We start from the raw sequence: 26,340 nt of genomic DNA, 5'->3' as shown, positions 1-26,340 counted from the left end.
TTACAGAACCAATCCAACAGGTCAATGGCATGTAATGTATAGTATTGTTTTATAGCCCCAAATAATTCAGACCAAACCCTATATTATCTTACATTATCTGTAGTGAAATTAGTATTATTTCTAGGGCTGTCAAATGATTAATCACGATTAATCACATCCAAAATAAAAGTTTTTTTTACATAATATATGTGGGTGCACTGTGTATAATTATTTTGTATATATATAAATACACACACATGCATGTATATTTAAGAAAAAAATATTATTTATATATAAAATATTTATATTTATATATAATATAAACTATATATAAATCTATGTACAGTATATACCTGAAAATATTTCTTAAATATATACAAGCATGTGTGTGTATTTATATATATAAAATAATTATACACAGTGCACCCACATATATTATGTAAAAAAAACTTTTATTTTGGATGTGATTAACTCTCTGGGGTCGGCGGTCTCGCCGGCGATACCAGCTCACTTTTTTCCTTATCAGTGCAAAAGAGACTCAAATTACTCTGTTGATTTTGATCTTACATATAAGTGTTCTACATCATTCGATCCTGTTGAGTTTGTATTTTTTTTGTGGAACCTCATAATAAAAACAAAGTGTTGTGCTTTTCGCCTAATAAAGAAAAATAAACATGATGCGCGTTCTGCGTTCTCTCTGTCAGTGAAGTCCATTCTGAAACGCGTCCGAAAAATGAACTGTAACTCTGCAAATACTCAGTCAAACAGGTATACAGGCACACAGGCATGAAGCCTGAATTATCTTCTTTTAAATGAAGTAATTTAAATAAAAAACAAATTTTCTCATTTTATGTAATCTGTACGAAAAGAGAGAGATGATAGTCGTTCTCGTCTCAGCTCATTAAAGTTAATTTGACCACGCCCACGGAGCGCGCGCTCTATTCAAACACAAATGCTCTGAGGCGATCCACACCCACATCAGCTGGATAACCCACCGAACGAGACTCATATTTACGACGCTGTGAGGAATAATAGTAATACTATCTTAATAATAATCCTGGAAAAAATTACCTCAGAAGTACAGGTAGTTTCATTTGGAGGAGCAACGGATCCAGCCGAGGAATAGGTACATTCTTTATTTTCAAGTGCTTTGTTCTAATCGCGATATGGAATAGTGTCTGTAAACAAAAAGACTGTTTGAATCGCGTTTTTGTGTGTGAATGAATGAACAGCTTTTACCTAACTATATTCCAATACTGAGATGAGTAAAAATCGACTGAAATATGTTGAAATAAAATATTTTTGTATAAGCAACGTATTAAACTGCAAATTAACATTTATATGTCCTAATCATAAAAACGATGTTACATATGAAAGACAAGATGTCGTTTTTCCTGTAAAATACTGCCACATCAAATAAGCTTGTTTGCTAAGATGTTATTATAGTGTTTGTTCGATTGTAGGCTATATTCAAACTAATTAATCCGCAACTGTGAAATATGTATGATAAAATGTATACTTTAGTATATACAAAGAAAGATTACATTTGAAATATAGTTAAAATTTTAATTGTTGTTGTAATTGTAACCTTTTTATTAAAATAGCAAAAATATATGTAGGCTACATATAAATAAATCTTAGGTAAATCTTAAAAGCTCAATATAAGCCTCCTCTTTAAATTATTTGTATTGTGTTTTATTAGTGACACATTTGGGATATATTCCCAAACTTTCTGTAAAAACAGTATGATAATTAACTGCACAATTACTAGAAATTTTTACATTTGATATTATACAATTTGCAAGCACAATTTGAAAATTAAATAAATAATTGGAACTGTGAACCAATTTTGTATTACTAGTGCAAAATGCCCGTGCAAAATAAAAAAATTTTGTGTGTTTTTAGCAATTGTTGGTTTGGTGTGTTTGAGTGCTCATTGTTACAATTACACAGCAAAAGTTCAGTGACATTTTTATTTGTGCATGGTAGAAAGCATACTACTGACATAATGATGCATTGGAGGATATATTTAGAGTGGATACAGATACATGCCCGTGAAAGATAGTGATAATGTTAAGCATGACACAGTAATATATTTACATGGCCGTGAAAGATAGCGATAATGTTAAGCGCACCAGAATTAAATAATATATTAAGCAGAAAAATGAAAGTTTGAAGAATACAGATTAGGGCTGGGCGATATGGAGCAAAAAATATATCTCGATATATTTTGCTATATCTCGATATTCGATATATATCTCGATATCTTTACAGGAAAATGGATGTGAATACAACTCAAAATATAGGCCTACAATCAATAGAAAATTAATTTTCCATAACAATGTAACCAAATGAGAAAAATTAAACACAGGGCCTGAATTTCGTCATCATTATTAATCACGTGATTCATATACAGAAACTGAATAAAGTAATCAAATGGAAAATAACACTGAGTAGTATTTTAGTCCTGAATAAATTAAATACATAGGTTATTAATCCTGATTCCTTTAACTTAAAGCTATCTTTTGTTGTATTGACAACAAAATGAATGACACACATATGGCTGCCGTCACTTTAAGAGCTAGTGCACGGATCCTGTGTTCATTATACTGGCATGAGTTTTATGCTTATTAACACAAAACCGACTATGTTTAGAGTATACTCACGACGACCGAAATTGACAATTTTGCGTGTTAAAGCAATATAATCCGTGAAAAATAACTTTTGTTACTGGCCAGCTGTTCTTAAGGCGGATTTTCTATGAATGTGCGCATAGAAAATAATCTCTCAGAGAGCGCGCGAGCACTGATTAGTTTAAAATTGCTTGAATGTTTAAACTGGTAAGACTTAAAAAGACGTGCAAATGGTAAACTTCAGTCACGATGCACTGCTGGCCCGATTGTGCGAGTGAATATCCATCATGTCCCGACTCCTAAACGCGAGTGTGTGTTATCGCCGCAGCTCTTGATGCTTGCCTTGCACAACACATTATGAGAGAAGAGATAGAAGACGCGGCACCGCTGAACACGCGCTGTTTGTGAAATTGCGTCTGGCAGATAGTTGTTAAAAGAATGATTTGATTTTATAATCTGTGTGGATTACGATTGCGGGAATTTCCCGCATTATAAATGGGAGACCTGCGGGAATGATTAGAATTATGCGCAATACCCGCGCCGAAATTCGAGCCCTGCAATAGTTTAAAACAAGACGTTTGTAGTAGCCTTCTGATTACTGGAGTCCATTAATCGAACTTCCATGCCTCTTATATAGTAATTATATATTGTAGTATGTAGGCTACCAATTTACTAATGAAATTAATGCTCACACTCGGATTCTCTCGTGCTCTCTCGCTCGCGCGCAGACACACTCGGAGTTCTGTAGCCTCCGGGCTGGTTGCGGATGAGACAATTGTTGAATGAAGCCTTGTTTATACTCGACGCGTCCGCACGAGCGCGAGTCTCCGCTGACTGCGCGCGGACCTCTCCATATGGACGAGGCGTTTATACTTGACGCGCTCGCCGTTGTGCTATTCTGTGAAACGACAGGGGGCGACTCGGAGTAATTCTCCTCTAAACCACCAGGAATCAGCAGTGAAGAAGTAGTTTGCCATTTATTAGTAGTTTATTAATTTCTGATTCATATAAAAAGAGTAATAAATGCAGTAGGTTTATTGTACTTTCACTGCATGTAAACTAGTAAACAACTGAAGCCTTATTGAAGAGTGTTTAAACCTTAATTTCATCAGCAGGGCTTACTTCTGCTATTGTAGGCTTATTTTGTAAATATAAGCAGTTACTTCAGAGTGCAAACTGGGTGCTTAATGTAAATGTGTTCCTATTCAAAAAATGAGAGGCTTTTATGGTCGCCCATCAATGCAAATGTCTCTGTGTATAGAAGGATCATAAACATGCTGATACAGACGCACCAGTTCGGCCAGATTCGGCTCGAAGTCGTTCATCTTCGGATGCGGCGCCGCGCGCGATGTTACAAAAAGTGCCGTGCACACCGCCAGGCGAAATGGGGTCTTGCACACCCAACGCGCACGACCGCCCACACCGCAATGACGTCATTTTTGCCGCGCGCACTTCGCGCTCTTGCGGACGCGTCGAGTATAAACAAGGCTTCAGACAACACGCGAGGTGAGGGGGAACAAAAGCAAGGAGGCGGGGGCGAGCACAGCACAGAGAAGGCAAACAAGCAAAGTGGCGAAATCAGGATTAAATATAAACAATATATCGATATATACGATATGTCAAAATCCATATCGTGTTTAAAAAATATCTCGATATATTTTAAATATCGAGATATCGCCCACCCCTAATACAGATCCTATTTATTTTGCATTCGCATGAAGCTGCAGCTTAAAAATGCATGAATTACACTTACGAATAACAGTTAAATGCTGCAAATATTTTTTTCTTACACTTGAAGGGCGATTTACACCTTTACAAATCTTCTCTTGCACATGCTAATTTAATTTACGCTTGCAATCTTATGTACGCTTTCACAAATCTTACCCTGTGCATGCGATTCTTTATGTCATAATTTTACCTTCATAGATTTGCTGTCACACGATCGGTAAGGGTATACTCGTTAAGCTCGTTAAAGCCTGCTATATACTGTTGAATAGGCAGGGCAACTATTTACCATAGCATATTAAACATCACATATTAACATAGCACATGCTGTCACACGATCGGTAAGAGGATTACTATACTCGTTAAGCTCGTTAAAGCCTGCTATACTGTTGAATAGGCAGGGCAACTATTTACCATAGCATATTAAACATCACATAGTTAACATAGCACATGCTGTCACACGATCGGTAAGAGGATTACTATACTCGTTAAGCTCGTTAAAGCCTGCTATATACTGTTGAATAGGCAGGGGGCAACTATTTACCATAGCATATTAAACATCACATAGTTAACATAGCACATTAAACATCACATAGTTAACATATACATGCTAACTTCAGCGCGCATGACAGATAACGTTAATAGCATTTACTACAAATGATGGCCGTGAAAGAGACTGCGAACGCATTAAATATAATATTAAGAAGTAAACAGCGTAGCTGACTGACAGATTAACAAATGAATAAGCGCGACGATTCAGGGAGCAAATCTGCTTTCTTCGTCCCTGGTCCTGCGCTGTGCTCACTCAGTGTGCAGTGTGAGAGGGGGAGTGGCCAGCGGCTAGAGCGGTAAAAACATATATATTTAGCGATATCTTTTGCATTTCTAATCCAAACAACGTCAAACTCGGCACTGCACTTACTCGTGCCCGTAGCAAGACACCTGTCAAGTTTGAGATCCATCGGACTAACGGTTCGAGAGATATGCGATTAACAGACAGACAGACACACACACAGACAGACACACACACAGACACACACACACACAGACAGACAGACGTTCCTGTAATTTATAGATAGATATAGGCATATATATATATATATATATATATATATATATATATATATATATATATATAGTCATTCTTGTGGCTCAGTGACACACCTGCTTGAAAGGGTCATTAGTATGCAGCCCCATTATGCGCTCATTATGCGGGCCCATTGTCTTCTCAGGTGTGAATCACAGCAGGTCACACCCCTGCGCATATTGCCTTTCCAAACAAAAAGTGTCATTTTTAAATTTAAACCAATCTATTGTTTTATGTGAATGATCAGGCAGGATGATTTTCAGATCATTTTGAAGAAAAAACTCTAGGCGACAACATCCATTAGTCAAAAGTCTTGTGGACAGATATTTAGTATGTGTTTTGTGGCCTTATTTCAGAAACTTTAAGTTTTAGTTTTTTCAATAACCACGCATAAACAATATTCTCTCAAAAATACAAAAATGTACATACATGTTGATAACACATTATGGTAGCCCTGTTTGTGCTAAATAGAGTGTAGTTACACCTTTGCCAGTAATATGTTTATAAGCAACTGAAAAAAGCACAAATGTCAGAGTATGTCAAAACATCTCAAGGACCCCAAAAACACCTTGGACCCCAGAGGATTAATCACGATTAATCATTTGACAGCCCTAATTATTTCATATACCCTTCTACACAAGTGACATAAATCAGGGTGTGCAAAAGCAACACAAAACATTGGTTTGCACACACAAAGACGTAATGGGGGTTTTCACATTATATAATTATAGGCCTACATAATGATTAAAAAAAAATTAAATCAGTCATCATCCACCATGCTGGCTAAAAGAAAAGAAGAAGCTAAAAACAGCATAAGCTGGTTGGCTGGTCTGGGTGGTTCAAGCCTGGTCATTGCTGGTTTAGCAGGCTCATTTTGGCCAATTGTTTAGCTGGTCAGACTGGAAAAAAACAACTTGACAAGCTTAAACCAACCAACATTTAACCAGAATAGGACAGGGATGTAACAGGTAGGCTATTTAAAAGAAAAAGGCTCCCTGTTTGAGTAGACTGCCCCATCAGAATATAGACTAAGCAATAAATAAAAAAATATTAACTATTTCAGAGCATAGAGTAACAGCTACCAAGTTCCAAAACACAGCTACAGTTTAACCTTTGAGTGAGACATTCAGACTGAATTTACCTGTAATAAAATCAGCAATGTAAATACTATGCTGCAGGCATCCCTTGACTCCCCTCATATCTTCTTTCTGAATTGCTTGCAGTCTTGTTTTATGGTGGCTGGAGATTTTTCTTTTTACTGAAAAAAATTCTCTTCATCCTCCCCATAGAAATCAATGGTGACCGCGATTTGTCGCCCCCACCCCCACCCTAAATTACACCTCTAGTAGGCTATGCGGTGTTGCAATGCTGCGTGTGTACCGGTCTCATCACTTTAGCAACTCGTTATCGTACTTTTTAATTAAGAGGTAGCCAAATATTTGCCATTTTTTAAAATAGCCTAAGCTACTTTGTCTTTATAACTTTCCTGACGAATTTAATTATATTCAAATAATATGTTTTACCTCACAGCTACCAACCGCGATTTGTTTATCGACGTCATAACGCAACACGGTATTAAAAGAAATGACAGGGATATAAAGAGACAATTGTAATGGTTAGGCTAATGGTTCGTGTCAGTTTATTGGGCTTCCGTTCTTGCACACCCTGTGTCCCATGGCAAAACACAAAGCGTTGTTTCTGGCTGCACTACTGCTCTATACCATGAATACAGTGCAGTTAGGGTGACAGAAGGGGACTCTAGGAGTAAGAACCCGTCCCTTCGGCTCAGTATCCACACTAAAGTAACCGCATTGTTAAAAACAGAACGGCATTGCAACAGCTTCTCCACTGTCTTCCTGCCAAGTGGCTCGCTCGACCACTACCGCTGTAACGTTAGATGACCGAAACAAAACACTGTCACTATCTCCATGCTGATTTGATAACTGCACTCACCTATCAACTTGGTCGCGTGTCTTTTGTTCAACAATCTCCCGATCACAGCTCTTGCATTTTGAAGTTGCTTTCGATTTGGCTCTCGCAGAAGACACTCCAATAAATCTGTTTTGATGTTTTAAAAAAAAGTTTCAGATCCAAAATCGAGCTTTCAAAGACCCTCGGCGTATGTCGAGGCTTCGGGAGCGTGTGAGTGACAGCTGGCTTCATCAATGTCATTGACTGCTGTCTGTCGCTTACGGGTCTATCCGAGCAAGCATGTTTCTGCCTCTTATTTTGTTGAATTGTGTTCGGGCTTTATGGCGCGACGGAATCTTCGCATCATGTCAGTCTCTTGTGAGTCAGTTTGATGGCATATATCTGCCCCATCCCTCTTTCTCCCTCTCTTCCGCACTGCTGACAGATCCCCGACCGAGCGAGTGAGCCAGAGCAGCTTCAAACACTACAGCCCGTCACATGCTCACGGTCATCAGCTCCACGAGCAGCGCTACAGATCAGTCTGTGAATTACGGGGAAATAATTTCCGTCTCTTATCATGTGTAACATTACCACGCTGACTGAAAAAGCTTGAATGAACTTCACGATCCATCAAACATTTCCCTTTATTTTACTATGGGCGGGTCCTAAAGCCCGCCGGGTTCATGGCACACTAGTCTCAGCTTCAGACGACACGCCCACAGCCTGCTCTGTGCTCTCTAATGTCTTATTCATACTGCACACAAAACTGAAAAACACTTTCTGATCAAATCGAATTGGTGAGCATTACACAAAGTCCAGGCCATACAGGTGTTTTTTATATCACCATGGAAACTGGGTTGGTACTGGGTTACACTTTTGATGTTGTGAGGAAAAAATGCTGGGTTATTTTTTAAGCCAAATGCTGGTTCAGCCTGTTGGGTCATTGTATTTGGTTATTTTTTTATGTTTTAATTAAAACAATAATTAAATTTTTTTTTTTTTTTACATTTCCACCCAGGTTTGGAGTAGTTTTTCTGTAACTCAGCTGCTGTTTTTTCTTCTTCTGTCAATACAAAATGATGAACCCCCTCACACCTACCCAGTCTGTGCCAAACCGGTTAAAACTGGATACATTTGTCAACTGTGATTTTGTTTTCTGTTCTGAGAGAAAATATCCTGGGAAACGTCCTAAATGAAATTAAGGTTTGTATTACATTGTATTCCTCTCAAATTATTACTGTACAAAAAGGAAAACGTTTGTAGTCTTACATTTTACCATTTATGTCAAGGTCAAGGTTTAATTATTTATAAAGCACATTTACAAGCAATCACTACTGCCCCAAAGTGCTGTACAAGTACAAGAATAATAAAATAAAACACAATAAATAATCAAAAACATTTAGAAACAACTGTTTTAAAAATATTAAAAACAAACACCAATTAATAAAATGTCACAGCTCAGCTGATATTAAACGCCAATGCAAAAAGGTGAGTCTTTAACAATGATTTAAAACACTCGACAGAGGAAGCTGCTCTGATTCTGATAGGAAGTGAGTTCCAGAGAGTAGGACCTGCCACTGCAAAAGCTCTGTCCCCTCTGGTCTTTCGTCTAGACCTTGGACAGTCTAAGGACAGCTGACCAGTCGATCTTAGTGGTCTAACTGGAGTGTGCAAAATAAGCATGTCTGATAAATATGAAGATGCTAAACCATTTAGAGATTTAAAAACGAGCAATACAATTTTAAACTGAATTCTGAAAGCAACAGGCAGCCAATGAAGAGACACCAATACAGGGGTGATGTGGTCAAAGCGCTTTTTCCCTGTCAATAAACGTGCAGCAGCGTTTTGCACTAATTGTAATCGGTGGACTGAGCACTGATCAAGACCATAATATAAAGAATTACAATAGTCCAGACGATTTGTGATCAAGGCATGCACAACTTTCTCTAGTTGGCTATGTGGCAGGTACGGCTTCACCTTCCTAAGAAGTCTGAGTTGAAAGAAGCTTGCTTTTACCACTGACTGAGCTAATTTGTCTTTCGAGTTTAGAAGAACTATCAATTAAAACACCAAGACTTTTGACGCATGAGCAGCAGTTTGAGAGTGTTGGGCCAAAAACACTGTTAAAACTTGAGATGTCGGACTTTCCAAAATTTACAACTTCGTTTTTTTTATCATTTAAATTTAGAAAATTCAGTGACATCCAGTCTTTTACTTCGTGTAAACAAGTTCTCAGTACTTCGCTGGAATTAGTATTAGTGTTTAAAGGTAAGTAAATTTGGACATCATCTGCGAAGCAATGAAAAGAAATGTTGTATTTTTGAAAGATTGATCCCAAAGGCAACATATAAAGCGAGAATAAAACTGGGCCCAAAATTGATCCCTGAGGCACCCCACTAGTAATCGGGGTTTTCTTTGAGTGAAAGGGCCCGAGGTTGACAGAAAAAGATCTGTCTAACAAATAAGACTGGAACCACTCCAGAGCAGTGCCTGTGATGCCAGCACAGGACTCGAGTCTAGACAAGAGAATTTTATGGTCGACCGTATCAAATGCTGCAGTTAAATCTAGAAGCACTAGCACAGCAGAACTACCAGAATCAGAAATCATTAAAAAGATCATTAACAACTTTTAAAAACTTATGTTTTTAAATTATGTTTACATACGTCGCAGGTAATGTCCGCTTGGAACGCTAGCCAAACGACGCATCGGCGCCACCATGGAAGTTTCACCTCCTGTCAAACAAATGCGATATGTGAACTGTTCTTGTCCATATATGAAAAACTATATATGTACTGTATACTACCGGTCAAAAGTTTTAGATCTGTAAGATTTTTAATGTTTTTAAAAGAAGTCTCTTCTGCTCACCAAGGCTGCATTTATTTGATAAAAAAAAAAAAAAAAAAAAAAAAAAAAAGTAATATTGTGAAATATTATGACAATTTAAAATGACTGTTTTCTATCCAATATATTTTAAAATGTAATTTATTCCTCTGATGAAAGCTAAAGTTTCAGCATCATTACTCCAGTCTTCAGTGTCACATGACCCTTCAGAAATAATTCTGATATGATTTGGTGAGGTCAGTCACGGTTTATAAGTGGGGCTTAGGGCTTAGCAAATGTTAAGTGTAGTCTGAAAAGCCCATGAGTATCCACTAACCCTTATCCTTCACTCTGTTCCTTCCACCCATCTCACTTTCAGACTGGAGATGGTGTGAATGATGCCCCTGCCTAAAAAAAGGCTGAAATTGTCAGGCTGAAATTTTATGCTCAAAAAACATTAATTATTATTTTCAATGTTGTAAACAGTTGTGTACAATTTTTTTTTCTAAATTCTTTGATGAATACCGTAGAAAGTTCAAAAGAACAGCATCTATTTAAAATAGAATCTTTAATAGAACATTAAAAAGTGTTTAATGTTACAAAAGCTTTCCATTTCAGATAAATGCGGTTCTTTTGAACTTTCTATTCATCAAAGAACCCTGAAATAAAAATGTAAAAAACTGTTTTCAACTGATAATAATCATAAATGTTTCATCAAATCATCATATTAGAATGATTTCTGAAGGATCATGTGACACTGAAGACTGGAGTAATGATGCTGAAAATTTAGCTTTGATGAGTTTGATCACAGGAATAAATTACACTTTACTATATATTCACATAGAAAACAGTTGTTTTAAATTGTAATAATATTTCACAATATTAGGATTGAAAACAGACAGACAAACAAACTCACTGTTTGAAAGGTACTCAGAATCTCAGAAAAGGTACAAGAATAGATGGTAAAGGTTCATAAACACACACACACACACACACACACACACACAGCCTACATAGCAGTATAATGGACTACATTACAGTAGTTACAATGTATAGTTGGTCATCAGTGTATACACAAAATGGGCACAGAAAGTATACTGAAAACAATAGTAAAAGTTGATGGCAGAATGGTATCCTGAACATAGCAGGAATAATCTCCCACCCCCTATGAGACTGTAAGATTAAATGAAAGAAAATCTGATCTAAAGCTGTAATGCTTTTAATTTACAGCTTTTGAACCTTGTGGAAGGCTAGGTAGCTGAACAAACAACATTATGTTCGAGTGTCTATAAATTTGAGAGGCAAAAGCATCATGCCCCATGGCCATGGGTAATGACAAGTGAGTTCATTTATTCAAAGGTCAAACCCATCTGTTCCTTTTACTTTTGCCTATTACAGACTAATCTGAGTCTACAAGATGGTCTGATATAAGTAATGAGCGGTGAAGTAAGCGTGTGCATATGCCAGCGGGAATAGAGGCTGTGTTGCATCTAGGTACCCATGCTGAGCAAGGAGCTTTAAAAAGAAAATCCTTTGTCTTAAGGGAGAGTTTGGAGATCATCATCACAGCACTTGCCATGGTGCTCAAGGTGCAAAGAGGACATACAATCAAATGCACGACTGCCATTATGTATCTATCCCTCTCTCTCTCTCTCTCTCTCTCTCACACACACACACAATGAATTCACTTTTAGACACATACATAAGGACTCATTGTAGCTACTGTGCAATTTTCTTTTTTCCAGCCTTTTCTCTCTCACCTTTTGCATCTATCAGTTTATCCTTGCGAGCTCCATTCATTCTTTTCATAAAATAAATACTCTAAATGTCTGCTGTTGAGTTTGCTATGACTCATACCAATAATTTACACCAATGCTTTTAATATGCTCTTATTGCCACCAAATCGAGGAGAGAGAAAGGGGTAATAGACAGAGAAACAAGAGATAGATAAGGAGGTAGAAAAAAAAGATGGGGGAGCAAAGGAAAGAGGGATTGGGTGGCAGAGTGATTTATCAAGCTGAAGGAAATAGAAACCGGAAAAGCCACGAGCACAACAGTGACAAACAGGCAGCTTTAGAAATCTATGTATGCATGTCTGGACATTGAGAGAGAGGAGAAGAAAAGGCAATATGATGAGATTATTGCATCATTTCTCAGTGCAGCCTCACAGATTAGCATAAACTATAATATGTGGCCCTTTATTTTTATCTGCATGAAGCCAATTAGAATGCCCATACTGAAGAATTACATGTACTAAATAGTATGATTATGTTAACAGTGAGATCCGTATGATCGAATACACATTATAAAATATGGTTTCCACAAATGGACAATCAGTCAATAATGATACCGACACAAAACCTCAAAAAAAAAAAAAAAAGAAAAAAAAAAAAAGAAATTTTAAAAAACAAAGCTTCATTTTGATATGTACTGCAAAATAAATACATTGTAGTTCAGTAAGTGAATAATATGTTGATTCTGTAAATGCTCTGACCGGTTCAGTTCAGTGAAAGCAGACCAATTCCCAAACCAGTAACTTTAAACTAATAGAACCATGCAGCGTTCGTTCAGGAATCACACACTGGTCGTGCTGTATCTGTATGCCTATGTTTTCAAATCACTAAAAAGAACCAGCTCATATAAGAGTCATTCGTTCGGGAATCAGACTACACTGGTTACAATGTTTTTGATTCAATAAAAAGACCCAGCACATAAAATACATTAGTTTAGGAATCAGACTTTAATGGTTGCAGTTGCACTGAATATTTTTGAAGAACCAGTTCATAAAGTAACTATGAATCGGACTACTACACTGGTTGTGTGAAGTATCGCTATAATATATATGAGGAGACAGAAGATTGTCTTTTGCTCGACTTTATTCCAACATGTCGTAACCTAACACACGTGAATCTGCATTGTTTACTTCCAGTCCGTATACGTACTAGATACCGACGCCCAATCACAGATCGTAACAGGTTTACGTGACAGGTTGCACTGTGTGTTTTTGATTCACTAAAAAGAACCGGCTCATAAGTCACTCGTTTGGGAATCGGACTATAGTCTTGCTGTATGTTTCAAATCTAAAAAGCAGTGGTGTAAAGTAGGCTATTTGAGTAAATGTAATAGTTACTGTATCTTTTTGGCTACTTTGTAATTTGACTGAGTATCAAAGATATTAGCCACTTTTACTCTCTACTTGACTAGATTTTAGAATAAGGATATCTAGCCTTCTCTTTACTCCAATAGGCAACATTTGTGATGAGTAATCCAAATTACTCATTACATTTTGCATGGAACCTAATTTTTTCTGCTGATATCGCCATCTACAGGGTATTGAAGTTACTGTATTTTATTCATTTTGCCCTTACACACCCAAACTTGTCAACAAGGCTATACTTCACGTGAGTGTGAGTGCCTTAGCACTAGCAGGTAGTTGCTGAATCATAAGTGAGATGAGGACATGGCCGCATCCAGCAGCTTTGACTATTTTATTTATCCATTATATTAAAGAGACCCTTTTGAAGGATATTGGTTTACTTATGCCCTTTTTGAGCATTTGAGCTTAACAAAGACTTTTTGTTTGTTCAAGAGGCTGTACCAACATTGATGCATCACATATCAACTGCTTCTTGTTTTTTTACTGGCATGTCTCTTAGGTATTGGGGATTACTGCATCGTTTAGGCTACATTCAGTATGGGTAAAATGCTTAAAGTCCCCGTGAACCGGAAGTTGCAAACGATTTTTCTCCAGTGTTGTGACGTATTTCCGAGAGAAACAGAATACAATGGCCCAATCCCAAATGGCACACTTCATGTGCACTTTCGGTCTTGTGGACTTACAATGGCTGCCGCGTGCGCATGTCCGTTAAGTCCGTGAGACCGTAGTGTGTCCCATTTGTCATTTTTAGATCTCAGAAGGGTGCTCGTGCTCGTGCGGTCGATTTGCGCCCTTGATGCGCACTTTTGCCGAACCCGTGCTGATGCGGACTCCACAGCCAGACTGATCTCATGAAATGGCGTATGTATGACACGCCAATTCGTATTTCCATTTTTGGCGTGCTATCAACACGCATAATCGCTTTTCAGCGTGTTTATCAACGCCTTTGACTTAACGTTATATTACTGTATTATGTATATATAAATATATGACCTACCCCAACCCCGTCCCTAAACCTACCCGTCACTGGGGTTAATACCATTTATGAGTTTTCTCCTACCATCCTAGGAAAAGAAATATCGCTCCACAGATGTAGATATAGATTTTGCTTCGTTTCGCTCGGACATTTAACGGCGTACACATACACGCGGAATCACTCGGACATTTAACGGCGTACACATACACGCAAAAGATTTCGGCGTGGACATACACGCGGATATCTCAAAATGCGTATAGATAACACGCCACTGGAATTGAAAGTGGCGTGTATGTTTACGCAAAGTCATGATGTCATGTTGCCACAGCAGACTTCTTCCCGACAGTCAAAGCAGCATTACGTTACGAAAGTGCGGACTCAGAGGAAGACCGCGAGTGCTTAGGGTTCCATTTGGGACAGGGCCTAAATGAGGCAAAATAGTGGGCGTGGCTTTTTTCCCAACTAGCACCTGATTGGATCTAGAAAAGTAGGTGTTTTCATTCAGCCTGTCTACTGTCAGTTGGAGGGGCGTGGTTACGGATGTTAAGCAGACACCCAAACCGTGAAACCTACGTCATTCAGATTTTGATTAAAGATTACGAAGCCAAAATTGTAGCGCGGTCATTGTTGATATGCTGGAGCACTGTCTATGAGCAGAATGGTGTCTAAGCGATTGTGGTGTTCTGTTCTTGGGTGTAATAACGAACACAGTCATTTTAATGTTCCTAAATCCGAACCGGAGTGGCTGAGTTTGTTTTCGAAGGGAATATTCCCCACGAGCAACGTCAATGCTCCCATGTTTGCGCAAATCATTTCACACACCAGACTGCTTTATAAACGAGGAGGTATAAAGCTGGTTTTGCTAAGAAGCTGCTCCTGAAAGGATCGGTACCATCTATTCGTGTTCCTGCAGCTGCTCCAGAAGAACTGAAGTGAGTGTAACGTTTTATTAAACTTTATATTAATATTTATATTAATACTTGTAAATCGCTAGCTGCACGCTTCACAATGAATGCGTCTAAGGTTTACACTCAGGGTACATTACGGCATGTTTTCTATGTATGACGTTCTCAATATAAAGCATAATCCCACGTTTATACTGAACAACGTGTTAAGGGTTATGGTTATTGTGTTACAAACGGTGTACGCCAGAGCCGGCTCTGGTGTACGCATAGAACAGAGAGGCGGAGTCAGCAAAGCTCATGATCATTTAAAGTCATATACACTGAAACGGTGTGCTGAAAACAGAGCTGTTTTTTACCAGGTAAAATAAGTGTTTTCTTACAATACTAATGAGAATTTTTAAGTAAAGTATATTACAAACTTTTAATTTAGACCCTAAAGAATCATATTAGCTTGTACAAAAATGGCATTATATGACCCCTTTAAGACTTTTACTTAAGCAGTATTGAAATTGATGACTTCTAACTTGTAATGGAGTCATTTTCGCTGTGTGAGGTATCTCTACTTTTACTTAACCCTTGTGTTGTGTTCGAATTCTGTGTACTCCCCTTATGGACCGGGTCAAATTGACCCTAATTGGATTCAATACAATTCCTCAAAAACCACACTATGAAAAACAACAAAGATTTAGATACAAACTGTAAACTTTTAATATCAGCATTTGTCAAACATTACAAAAACATTATATCTGAAAATATGATTTATGAAAATGTTTTTAAAACATTTTTTAAAACAGTTTTGTTTTGACAAAATTGGAAAATAAACAGTATACTGATTTTTTTTGCATATATTTTTTTTTCCTTTTTTTTTTTTTTTTACATTTTATGCTTTGAACATCGTAACTGAACAAAAAAAATTGCTGTATAATGAAAATTTTTCATTTTCCTAAGTTAACTTTCCCTAGTTTCCTAAGACCTATTTACCTAGTTTCATTATTCACTCACTGGGAAGTGAGAAACCAAACATAACAAAAACATACATCAAATAAATGTTTTTTATTTATTTTTTTGGCTCTGTGAAGCTGCCTTTGAAAATCCTACATAAAAGTTTTGGTTAAAAGCTAGGTATTTTAGATATTTTGAATATTGAAATGAGAGCTTATTTTACTATCTGTGTCTGACAAAGATTTTCATCTGTAATTTGCAAATAATTCTGAACACTGTAATTTTAGCTTTTTCAAGTGTGTTTGGTTAGGGTTAGAGCACTTTTAGATGCACTTGCACGTTAGAACTGGAGTTGAAGTGCCCTGACATACAGAAAATAAATGTTTTTATTTTGTGTCTGTATATGCTTTTGAATGGCTGTCTATGAGGGTCAAATTGACCCGCGAACATCACAAACGTAACAGTAATTTTGTTTGTATATGTCAAAACACATCAGCATGTTGAAACTTTGCATGCATGTTCATCATGATAAATGAGAAAAAGTCACAAAATATCAAGAAAAAAAACAAAGGTTAACCAGTATTTCCAACAACTTGAAAATCGAAACGGGTCAAATTGACCCGCAACATAACACAAGACCCCTACAGTCAATCATCGCAGGTTTCTGAGTTTTTGCAGAACTACGCCCCCTCTGGCGACAAGCGAAACTGCAACCAGAGTTGTGCACGCTCATAGACCACACGCACACGCACGCATGCACGAGCTGTTCATAACTAAAGGAGCATCTGCTGTACAGATCTTTGGTGTACAGTACAGCCAAAATGTCTTCAGAGGTAATAAAGTTATAAATCTGCAAGTCATTTCAAATATATGGAAGGAAAGACATTTGAGTAAATTACTCTTATGTGTGAGGGGAAAACGGGGGTAGTAGAAAACTTTGTTTATGTGTTTACTGTATCCACCTATGATTGTATTGTTATTATTCAAACACGTTCATGAACAATATAATTGATTCGCAATAGTTCAAAATAATAATCATACCGTACACGGTTGGTCAACAACGTTCACTCAAATGTCTCAAGGTAATAAACAATCAAATGTCACCATGACGTTTTCATAAAAGCCAAAAAAAGGCTAAGCTGCCGAAGACTTGCGGGGTTCAGCCTGTTGTATTGATCTGAGAATATTCCAATAACAATACATCCTTTTTCTGTTAGAATTTACTCAAAATTTGTGTCTAATTATCGGTCATATTTTTCAGCATGTTATCACACTTAAGAATCTTGAACTGTTTTGCTAATCACTAAACTACATGTAGCGCTGATTTATTTAGTAGATATTTTGACAGGGACAATACACACTGACAAACATTAATGTGAAATGTGTCAATACTTGTATTGACACATTAACATGTATTTTATCACAATACCAAAATATTTTACGTTTTCCTCGTTTTGATAGAATACGAGCTCTGAACAATTTGATGTTACTGTGGAGAGAAGCACTGAGGATAGCAGTGACAGCAGTGAAAGGATTTACAATTTACTATTTTTACCGAAAAAGACAATACAGCCAATGCAACGGCGTTCTTCCTTGTTGGTCCGAACACAATTCCTAGTTTATGAAACTGTTCACTGACAATGGTATAAAACCAATTCTGATTGTACATGTATCTAGCTTACGCTAAAGCATTACACATTTTACGCATCGTCATTTGTTGTCATACATAGATTGGCCGTATCAAACATTAGAGACTGGGCTATATCTTACCGTTTTATCAAGAAAAAAGCCAACTGAGGATCCCGTTTGAGACCAAGAGCAGACCGGAGATCTCTCCATTTCCCGAGGTTGACTCTCGTCTTACTCCGACGCCTGTCTGACTCCAATTTGGCCCTTTTGGTGGCACTAGACAACATTTTTCTTTTTTTTACTTTACGTGGAGTTTGCGTTGGGGTTTGGAATGGACTACAAGCCGGTCTCTTTGAATCCATCTTCTACTTTTGACGCACGAGTTGTCTTCGCTGATGCGGAGATGAGAATGGCGGCGCCGGCGAATACACAAACTTGCGAGACAGCCTGGTGAGCGTGAACGCGCATGACGTCAGGCCCAGTCTCAAATTCGAGCCCGAATCCCTCTTATATATTTTACTGTACAGGATTATAGAGGCAATCTCAGTAAGCAGAGAAGGGCTCATTCAGCCCATCAGGCAGTTCTTTAAGCATGTATAGGAAGAAAAACAGGTATTTTTAACATGAAAAGTTGCGCAATGCACCTTTAAGGAGAAAATACTCAATGGTGTTGAGTTATGAATTTGCACATTTTTGTCTTAAAGCATATTAAAACACCACACAGCCAAATGAACAACATTAAAAACCTGATTTTTTCTTCTTCTTTTCTTTAAGTACGGAATTCAGGTACTCTATACACCTCTGCTAAAAAGAAATGGCTCATACGAGTAATTTGTTTATGATTTCTTTTGTCATTGTGAACACTCATACACTATGTGCAGTTATCTAAAAAGTGGTCTAAAGACAATAATGTTTGTAGATATAATACAGGCTAAATATACTCTTAAAGGCAGTGTTTAGTTAAAGACTAGATGGCACAGATAACATCAACATTCAGATTAATTATAAGCTCATTATTAACGGAAAACAAATTATGCCGCTGAATCGCTCACACCTTCTCTGACTGAGCATGCAAAATCTTGTTTAGATGGGATTAGTTCAATAATGACTTTAAAGGTATGGTTCCAAATATATTACATCTGAATAGGGTCAGAGATGGAAAAACAGAGGAATATTAATAATATGCAGTTATTTATATTGAATAAGGTGTTTAGGTGCATGCCTATTAAAGGATCATAGCTAGTGTGCGAAAAAGAATGAAGCCAGTATCTTAAAAACAGGCGTATTTTATAATATGGTTTTGGCATACTGTTATCTAATCCTAATATTAGACATTAAATGTGCATTCTACTAGCAATGTAAGATGGTATTCGCTAAATTTTACAGCAACATTAAAAGAACATTTCACTAAGAATGCTAAATATTGTCATCATTTACTCACCCTCATGTTGTTCCAAACCTGTATGGTTTTCTTTCTTCTTCAGAGCAATATATTTTTAAGAATGTTGGTGCGGTCCAAACAACAGAATTCATTGAATTTCATTGTTTTTAGTTTTTTTCCTTCAAAATATCTTATTTTGTGTGCCTCGCATAGGCCCTAAGGATAACCTTTTTTGCTGCTGTCACCTGTGGTCTGCTCCTGAAACCTGCCATAGTGCACATAAGGGCCAATCCAAATAAACACATCAAGAAACACGACCATACAGTACACATACAATGTACTATATAATGAGCTAATAAAAATTGGAGTTTACAAAACACTTGATGCAATACAAGCTTGATTATTAAAAGCTACTTTAGAGAAACTGAAGTTATTAAAAAAGACTATAGCTATTTTAATTCTACGAATGCTGGGTGGATTTAAAGTGCAAAGTTAACAATTGACTACTGCACTATCAATAGACAGCAAACTGTCATTTAAGTCATCAATTGCATTTGACGCACATCTGAATTTGCGTAGTATTTCAGGAACAATGCATGTATTTTTCTTGATGTTAGATGACGTTGCTTGATGTTGTTCACTGAATTCCAAAGTCTGTTGCCGTCTATTTTTATGCTGTCTGGATCTGGTTTCTGCCCTTCTTGGTCAGGTCTTGTAACAGACATTTAAATCTCAATGGGAACAAGCTAATTAAATAATGGTTTAATAAAACTACACACAGGTTAGACAGACGTCTTGCGATTTAAACTAATAAACCCATGAAAGACAGTGGTCAGGGTTCCTACACATTTTCCATTTAAAATGTCCAAACCTCCCTGTAGATTTTTCAGACCATTCTTTACATAAATGGCTCATACAGCATTATTTTCAGCATTATATTTGGTACATAGTAGTCATCTGAAAATATTTTATTTTCTGTTTTTTATTCATTGGTTTTCTTGAATTGATAACATTACATGATGAATAGAAACCTAAGACACTTTATAACCTGTGTATAATAACCTCTGACACACCAGTCTGATGTGGTTTCATGCTGCACAATCACCAGACAGCAAAGTACATTCTGATTTAAATTATTGTTTGCTCCTTTAGCTGTTGCTAGTTTGAGTGGCATTTTAATACACATTCTTTTAGAGAAGTTTAAAAAGACCTGCTGATGGTAAAGACAAACAGTTTTGCATAATAAAAATAAAGCAAAAGAGCCTTCTTTTAAAACATTTAAAAAAAAATCTTAGGCCTACTGACCCAACTTGTGAACTGTAATGTACTTATAACATGTTGAAATCAAGTTAGTAGGATGTTCAATAGAGATACAGCTAACAAACTGCCACGAAAGTCTTATTTACAGTGAAAATTCTTTTGATTCTAACAAGTGTCTTCTAATAGAATTAAAATAGAATGGTTTCATTTGCAATCAGGTGAGCTTAGAAACATACTGCCTCAATGAGGTTTGTCCGAGTACACCCACCGACCATATCTCCATGGCTTTGCTGTTTCTCGCTGCCAGACTTCATTATGTGGAGATCTTCTCTGGTTCTTCCAAATCCCCTCTCGACTGTACCAGCGGACTTAACGGTTTCTCCGCTCAAACCCTACAGTAGCCTATCCGTCTAGCATTTTTCTGAGGAACGACATGTTGGCGGTGCTGACTTACTTGATGAACGGGAGAACTATGCGAAAAGGTTACTTGAAGTTGAAATTATTTAAATAATTATATAATATCATTCAGAATCCCACTGTCTGTGTAAGAAGGGTTCAAATGTGACTATGTGAGGTGTTGTTTAATAGAGCAATAGACCAGTAAGTTACATTACAGTGTCACCTGGTGGTAGCTAGTGTTCATTGCAGCCACAAATCCAGACTGCAGATACAGTAGGGATCTGGAAGCGCAAAAAAAGAAAGCAGAACAACAGCGTCGAAATAAATTATAAGATAAATAATCTTTATTTGACATGTCTTTTCATATATATAAAATTATGTATCCACAATTAATATTACCAAGGCGTTTACAGAGAATTCTTTCTCAGTAGTGGGTGCAAAGCTCCAGCCGGTTTGTGCGCAGGCAGAAAGACAAGACAGCTGTCCAGAACGAACGGATCATCTCAGGACCACTGTGCTCGAGAGCGAATGGAGGGAAACGTCACTACAATCTTTTGTTTGCTTTTCTGATTGTAAGCCTTTCGAAAGTGTTCGTTACAAACAATCAAGTACGTTTCAGAATGAAAACATTCAGTAGCCTATTGTTTGATGAAAACGGTATGTAGCAGAAGCACCAACAAAAGGAGTTTGTAAATGGAATTGAAAAAGATTTACAAAGTGGACGTCCAACTTTCTGCATAACACACAGACATTTCATATCTCTGGAGGCACATGTACCCACACCAAGCCCTTCATAAGCCAGTATTGACTACTGGACGTCACTGTGTAAACCACACGATGTTCCTTTACCAGAACAATCAAACAAAACAGAAAAAAAAAAAGAAAAAAAAAAACTAAAAGTCCTCGGACATTCAAACCCATTTATAGTTGCAAAAATTATCATTAGCACAATTCTTATTTTTATTTTACAACTCCTAAGCTAAATTGAAAAGACACAGAAACCCCTGCAACCTTTAAAAACAAACGGTAACAATGAATAAACAAACTCTACTATTCTACAAAATATTCTCCTTCTTCAGTTACTTGAATGCAGAGAAAAAATAAGTTTTGGACTGTTTTCTTCCGGGTGGTGATGTTTCATTTAAGTCATTATTAAAAAATTAAATATACTGTATAGGTTATTAATTACAGTAACAAGGTTCCATGCAATCAGGTATTTCAATGTTTTTCTTCTGTACAGAGTTCAAGAGATCAGTAGTTATTAGCAAGGCTGTACAAGCCAACACTTTCCATTGGCACAGATGCTAGTGTGATGAATATGAGCGGCCTTACTGCCTCGTGTCAATACGCTGACCCTAAAGTTATATGGTAATACGTTGCCATTGGAATAGCTAAAGGTGTGAGACACAGAGCTTGCCTGTTTTAAAAAGCATTTACATCACTCACATTTATTACTGGCAAAACGGATGATTCTAGACTGCGACGAAAGGATGCTCAGGCCATCATAGCTAACAAGCGGACAAAAACTCTTCACACTGCGGTTTTACCACGGCAAGCATAATGACACCAGGCACAGGCGTAGTTGGTTTGCCAATTTGTCTGAAAACAGCACACCAGCATTTCCCAACAGATCCATGAAGGCATATCATACCCTTAACAGCAAAACTGACAAACTAAACCACCTGGGTTCTTTCAGTCAAATACATTATTATTACTTTATTAAAAACAAAAACAAAAAAGAAAGAAAAAAAGTAGCAGACTTCATCAAGATTGCAAGAAAAGCACTAGCGGTAAAGAGTCCTCCCTCTGCGGACATGTACGGCAAGCATGTAAGACCCACTGCGTAAAGGATGTTTGTGTGTTCATGATGATGACGATTTCAAACTCAACCAAAATGTAGAATATGGAGGACGAAAAACAAGAGCAAATGAAAAAAGCCATTTGGCAGCATACAGTATTAAAGGATGAAAAGGTGCAGCTAAGGACTGCAGATGTTAAACAGCTGTGATTACTGTGATTTACCAGGATAAGACGGTACAGGGAAGAAGCGAGTGAAAGTACATTCAAGTGAGAGCCCTTCACTCCGTAATGAGGGGGCAATGTGTTTGTGTCTGTGTGTAGGAGTGAGTCAGATAATGTTAAACAAGCAATGCTGCGGACCTCGTCTGCCCTTCACGTCAATGAACAAATCCCTTTCTTTCCTCCTCTTCCCTTTTAGAATATTCAAACCCTGCCATTGATATTAAGACTTACAGCATGTGACAGGCTGCTCCATGTTTGGATCGATTTACTTGCAGCAGATAGTTACTAGTGTTCAACTGGAGTTCACTCTACAGAACAGAGGTGAAGAGGAGGAGAACTCTGGGATACATCAACTTTACAATATGAAAATAATAAGAAAAAAGTTTTACAGCTAAAATTAATTCCTGGGCCTATTATTACACATTCAAGTGCAATAAAAAAAATCTGCTGCCAGGTTTAGCCTTGTGTAAACAGTTATCTAAAAGGAAATGTATAGCTAAGAGAAGGACCTCTCAGCCCTGAAGGTGGCAACCCCGTATGTAAAGAAGAGAGAAAGGAGAGAGAAAAAGAGAAACTGGAGTTGAGCACTTAAAGAAACTGGTCATTCTGTCCAAACAAACATTCACACGTTAAAAGACGCCCATGGTGCCAACTTCATCCTCTCTTTTTCAATTTCCATCTCTTTACATTGTTTATAGTGACATGTTTTTCTATGGCCAAATGATGATTCATCGTCCCCCTGTGAATTTAACCCGTAATACCCAAATGCTTAACCTCAAACCCCCTTCTCCCTCAAGTGCACCAGTAACTGCCATACTATGTACAGAATGTGTGTTGAAAGCTAAAAAGCAAGATAAAGACAACAAACAGTCACACAACCGACATGATTGAATTAGGCCCATGCACATGCTAGCACACACACACACACACACAGACTTAATGTCTCGCTCTCTTACACACACACACACACACACACACACACACACACACACACACACACAGTAATAAACTACAAGCCCTGCTTGTTTTAGTGGTGGCTGGACATGCAGCGGAAACACGGGAGGACTGATGATGAGGAGTCTGATGACGTGTGTGTGAATGTGTGCGCATGGGGTGCAGTCTTAAAAGATCAGAGGAAATAGGCAGGTGGGTGCGTGTGTTCATGTGTGTCTGGAGGAAGTTGTCCTAGAATTTCAGCTGCCGACTCTTCCTGTACCTTTCCTCCTCTTCACCTGCAAAAGGCCAAAAATGAGAGAGAGAGAGAGAGAGAGAGAGAGAGAGAGAGAGAGAGAGAGAGAGAGAGAGAGAGAGAGAGAGAGAGAGAGAGAGAGAGAGAGAGAGAGAGAGAGAGAGAGAGAGAGAGAGAGAGAGAGAGAGAGAGAGAGAGAGAGAGAGAGAGAGAGAGAGAGAGAGAGAGAGAGAGGGGTTTTTATAGTGCCTTCAGGAAATGAAGACCAAAAACATAAAGGTGATTTTGAAATGGACAGGCCATAGTTAATACCTTTTTACATAGCTTTTTAAAGATGAGAGGAGAAAGTTAAACTGCCGGAGGAGAAACAGATCAGAAGAAACAAACAATAAATGACAATATAGAAGACGTCAATATAGAATAACGTCAATATAAAAGAGACAGAAGCATTGACTGGAATATTATGAACAGTCATATCAAGGACATCTACAACACTTTAGCCACACAAAAAGAGGGAAGCATGTTCCTGTAAACAGGCTGTACCTTCTAAGTGGTGGCGGGAGATATACTTGAGTGCCTCATCCAATAGGATAACAGGAATTGAGATCTTGAGGACTACAATCCATTGGGAATAATGCAGTGGAGTTACCTGGAAGATCAGCTGGGAAACACAAGATAAGACAAAATGAGAAACATACTGTAACATGCAGGGATGCAATCTCATCAGGTGTGAAACAGGTGCCAAAGAGGCGACCCGGAGGGCATATCCCAGCTTTAAAATGTGCAGTTACAGTCAGTTTTATCAAAGAAAACTTTAGGATGACCATGGCACTCTTGAATGAAAAAGCCTATATTATCAGATGGCTACATACAAACAAATATAAAAAAAAAAACTCTCCAACACGTTTCGGCCCATGCCTTCCTCAGGGAGAGCAACACAACAACACATGCATGCAATTTCATTCATTAAGACATCTGATTAGTTAACAGTAGTCATGTGATCAACATCTCTTTGCGACATTAAACATTCACCAATACATTTCCAAACTCAAAAACTTACATTACACTACATTGTCAGTTTTACATGAAGATATAGGGGGAACAACTCTTTTAAATCCCTACTTCAGTTGTTCTGGAACTGATTTAATATGACTACACAATACAACTACTACCAGTAGTTAATTTATTATTATTAACAGCAACAACAACAATTATTATTATTGCTTTTGTTGTTTTTAAAATATATGAAATATTAAAATATTTTATTTTATTTTATTAAATTACAAAAACAAACATTATTACTATAATAACTATTGAACTGTAGAGTAAAACAAAATAGTATTTAATAATAATAATAATTGTTATTATTATTTTGCAGTACAAAAGTAAAATTGCATTGCTAATGTTTTTGGCTGTCTTCATTTCTTTGCTTTCAAACGTTAAACCATATAACTTATTTTTTGAAAAACAACCGCAGCCTCTCTTTTGCTGACAATAGATTAAGAAATTATAGTAAATGTAGTAAATGATTAATGATTGTTTAAATGAGTTAATGATTCTCATTTTTGGGTGAACATTCCCTTTAAATGCTTATACACAAGTCTTCATATCTCCTATTAATCTTTAGTTGTTTTTTTTAGGTTTATTCCACTAGGTGTTTTTGAGGTTCAATCCATCATTTGTACCATTATATAAAGTATTAAATCTAACTCTAAAGTGACAGAAAAATAGATATTTCCAATATATTTGACTCACCGGTAGAGGCTCCACATACAGGATGAGGAAGTGTAGAGACAAGGAAAGGATTATGGCTCCCAGCAGCCATATATTCACCCAGGGTGGCATCCTCAGCAGAGACTGATTCTCGGACAGGCTGAATGAGAGAAGAGTTGGTATAAATAAGTTATTTAAGACCCAAGGCACTGACTGAGAGCAAGTAGTCATTTAGGTTATGCTCACATTAAAAAAAATGGCATAATGCACTTAATAGAGGAACAGTCCTCCTGAGCAACCAGGCTGCAAATGCCTTGATGAAGGCAACAATAAATGACCTCTTGAAGGGATTCAACCTGTAACATTTGAGGGACCAGCCCAGACCACCAGTCTACGCCACTCATATTTTATTGAAGTGAGAAGAATGGAAGTAGCAAAAATGACAACAATAACATACAAAATATATAAAACACTAACAACAAAAAAGATTTATTTGAAGAAAATTAACTCGAGAGCTGTTACAGACCCAGCACAACTCAACCGAGCTCATGAGACATCTAAAGTGTGCTTTAAAGAAACCATTTGGCATTGCATCAACTGTGTTCTTTCAA

General features: G+C 37.3%; 2 protein-coding genes across 5 annotated transcripts in view; both read right to left on the bottom strand.

Moving 5' to 3' along the window:
• Nucleotides 1-7,992, bottom strand: part of camkk1a (calcium/calmodulin-dependent protein kinase kinase 1, alpha a) — a 120,090-nt gene extending 112,098 nt beyond the window's left edge. For 2 of the 3 annotated variants that reach the window (XM_056267376.1, XM_056267379.1), the window contains exon 1: nt 7,378-7,992. The gene's annotated coding sequence lies outside the window, so the exon portion shown is untranslated. The remainder of the gene's footprint in view (nt 1-7,377) is intronic. The other variant, XM_056267381.1, reaches the window with a different exon arrangement.
• A 15,195-nt stretch (nt 7,993-23,187) lies between these two features.
• atp2a3 (ATPase sarcoplasmic/endoplasmic reticulum Ca2+ transporting 3) overlaps nt 23,188-26,340 on the bottom strand; it is a 36,843-nt gene continuing 33,690 nt past the window's right edge. The window contains exons 16-19 of one of the 2 annotated variants that reach the window (XM_056267369.1): nt 25,772-25,889; nt 24,560-24,677; nt 24,343-24,369; nt 23,188-24,061 (exon numbers count right to left, since the gene is read on the bottom strand). In XM_056267369.1, the coding sequence (XP_056123344.1) occupies nt 24,365-24,369; nt 24,560-24,677; nt 25,772-25,889 (241 nt within the window). In that variant the 3' untranslated portion in view covers nt 23,188-24,061; nt 24,343-24,364. The remainder of the gene's footprint in view (nt 24,062-24,342; nt 24,370-24,559; nt 24,678-25,771; nt 25,890-26,340) is intronic. The other variant, XM_056267370.1, reaches the window with a different exon arrangement.

The sequence above is a fragment of the Rhinichthys klamathensis genome, unplaced genomic scaffold (genome assembly GCF_029890125.1).
Source record: "Rhinichthys klamathensis goyatoka isolate OS25496 unplaced genomic scaffold, OSU_Roscu_1.1 h1tg000259l_1, whole genome shotgun sequence".
Lineage (NCBI taxonomy): Eukaryota > Metazoa > Chordata > Actinopteri > Cypriniformes > Leuciscidae > Rhinichthys > Rhinichthys klamathensis.
The sequence above is the reverse complement of the archived record's forward strand: the minus strand, read 5'-3'. Positions and strand labels throughout refer to the sequence as shown.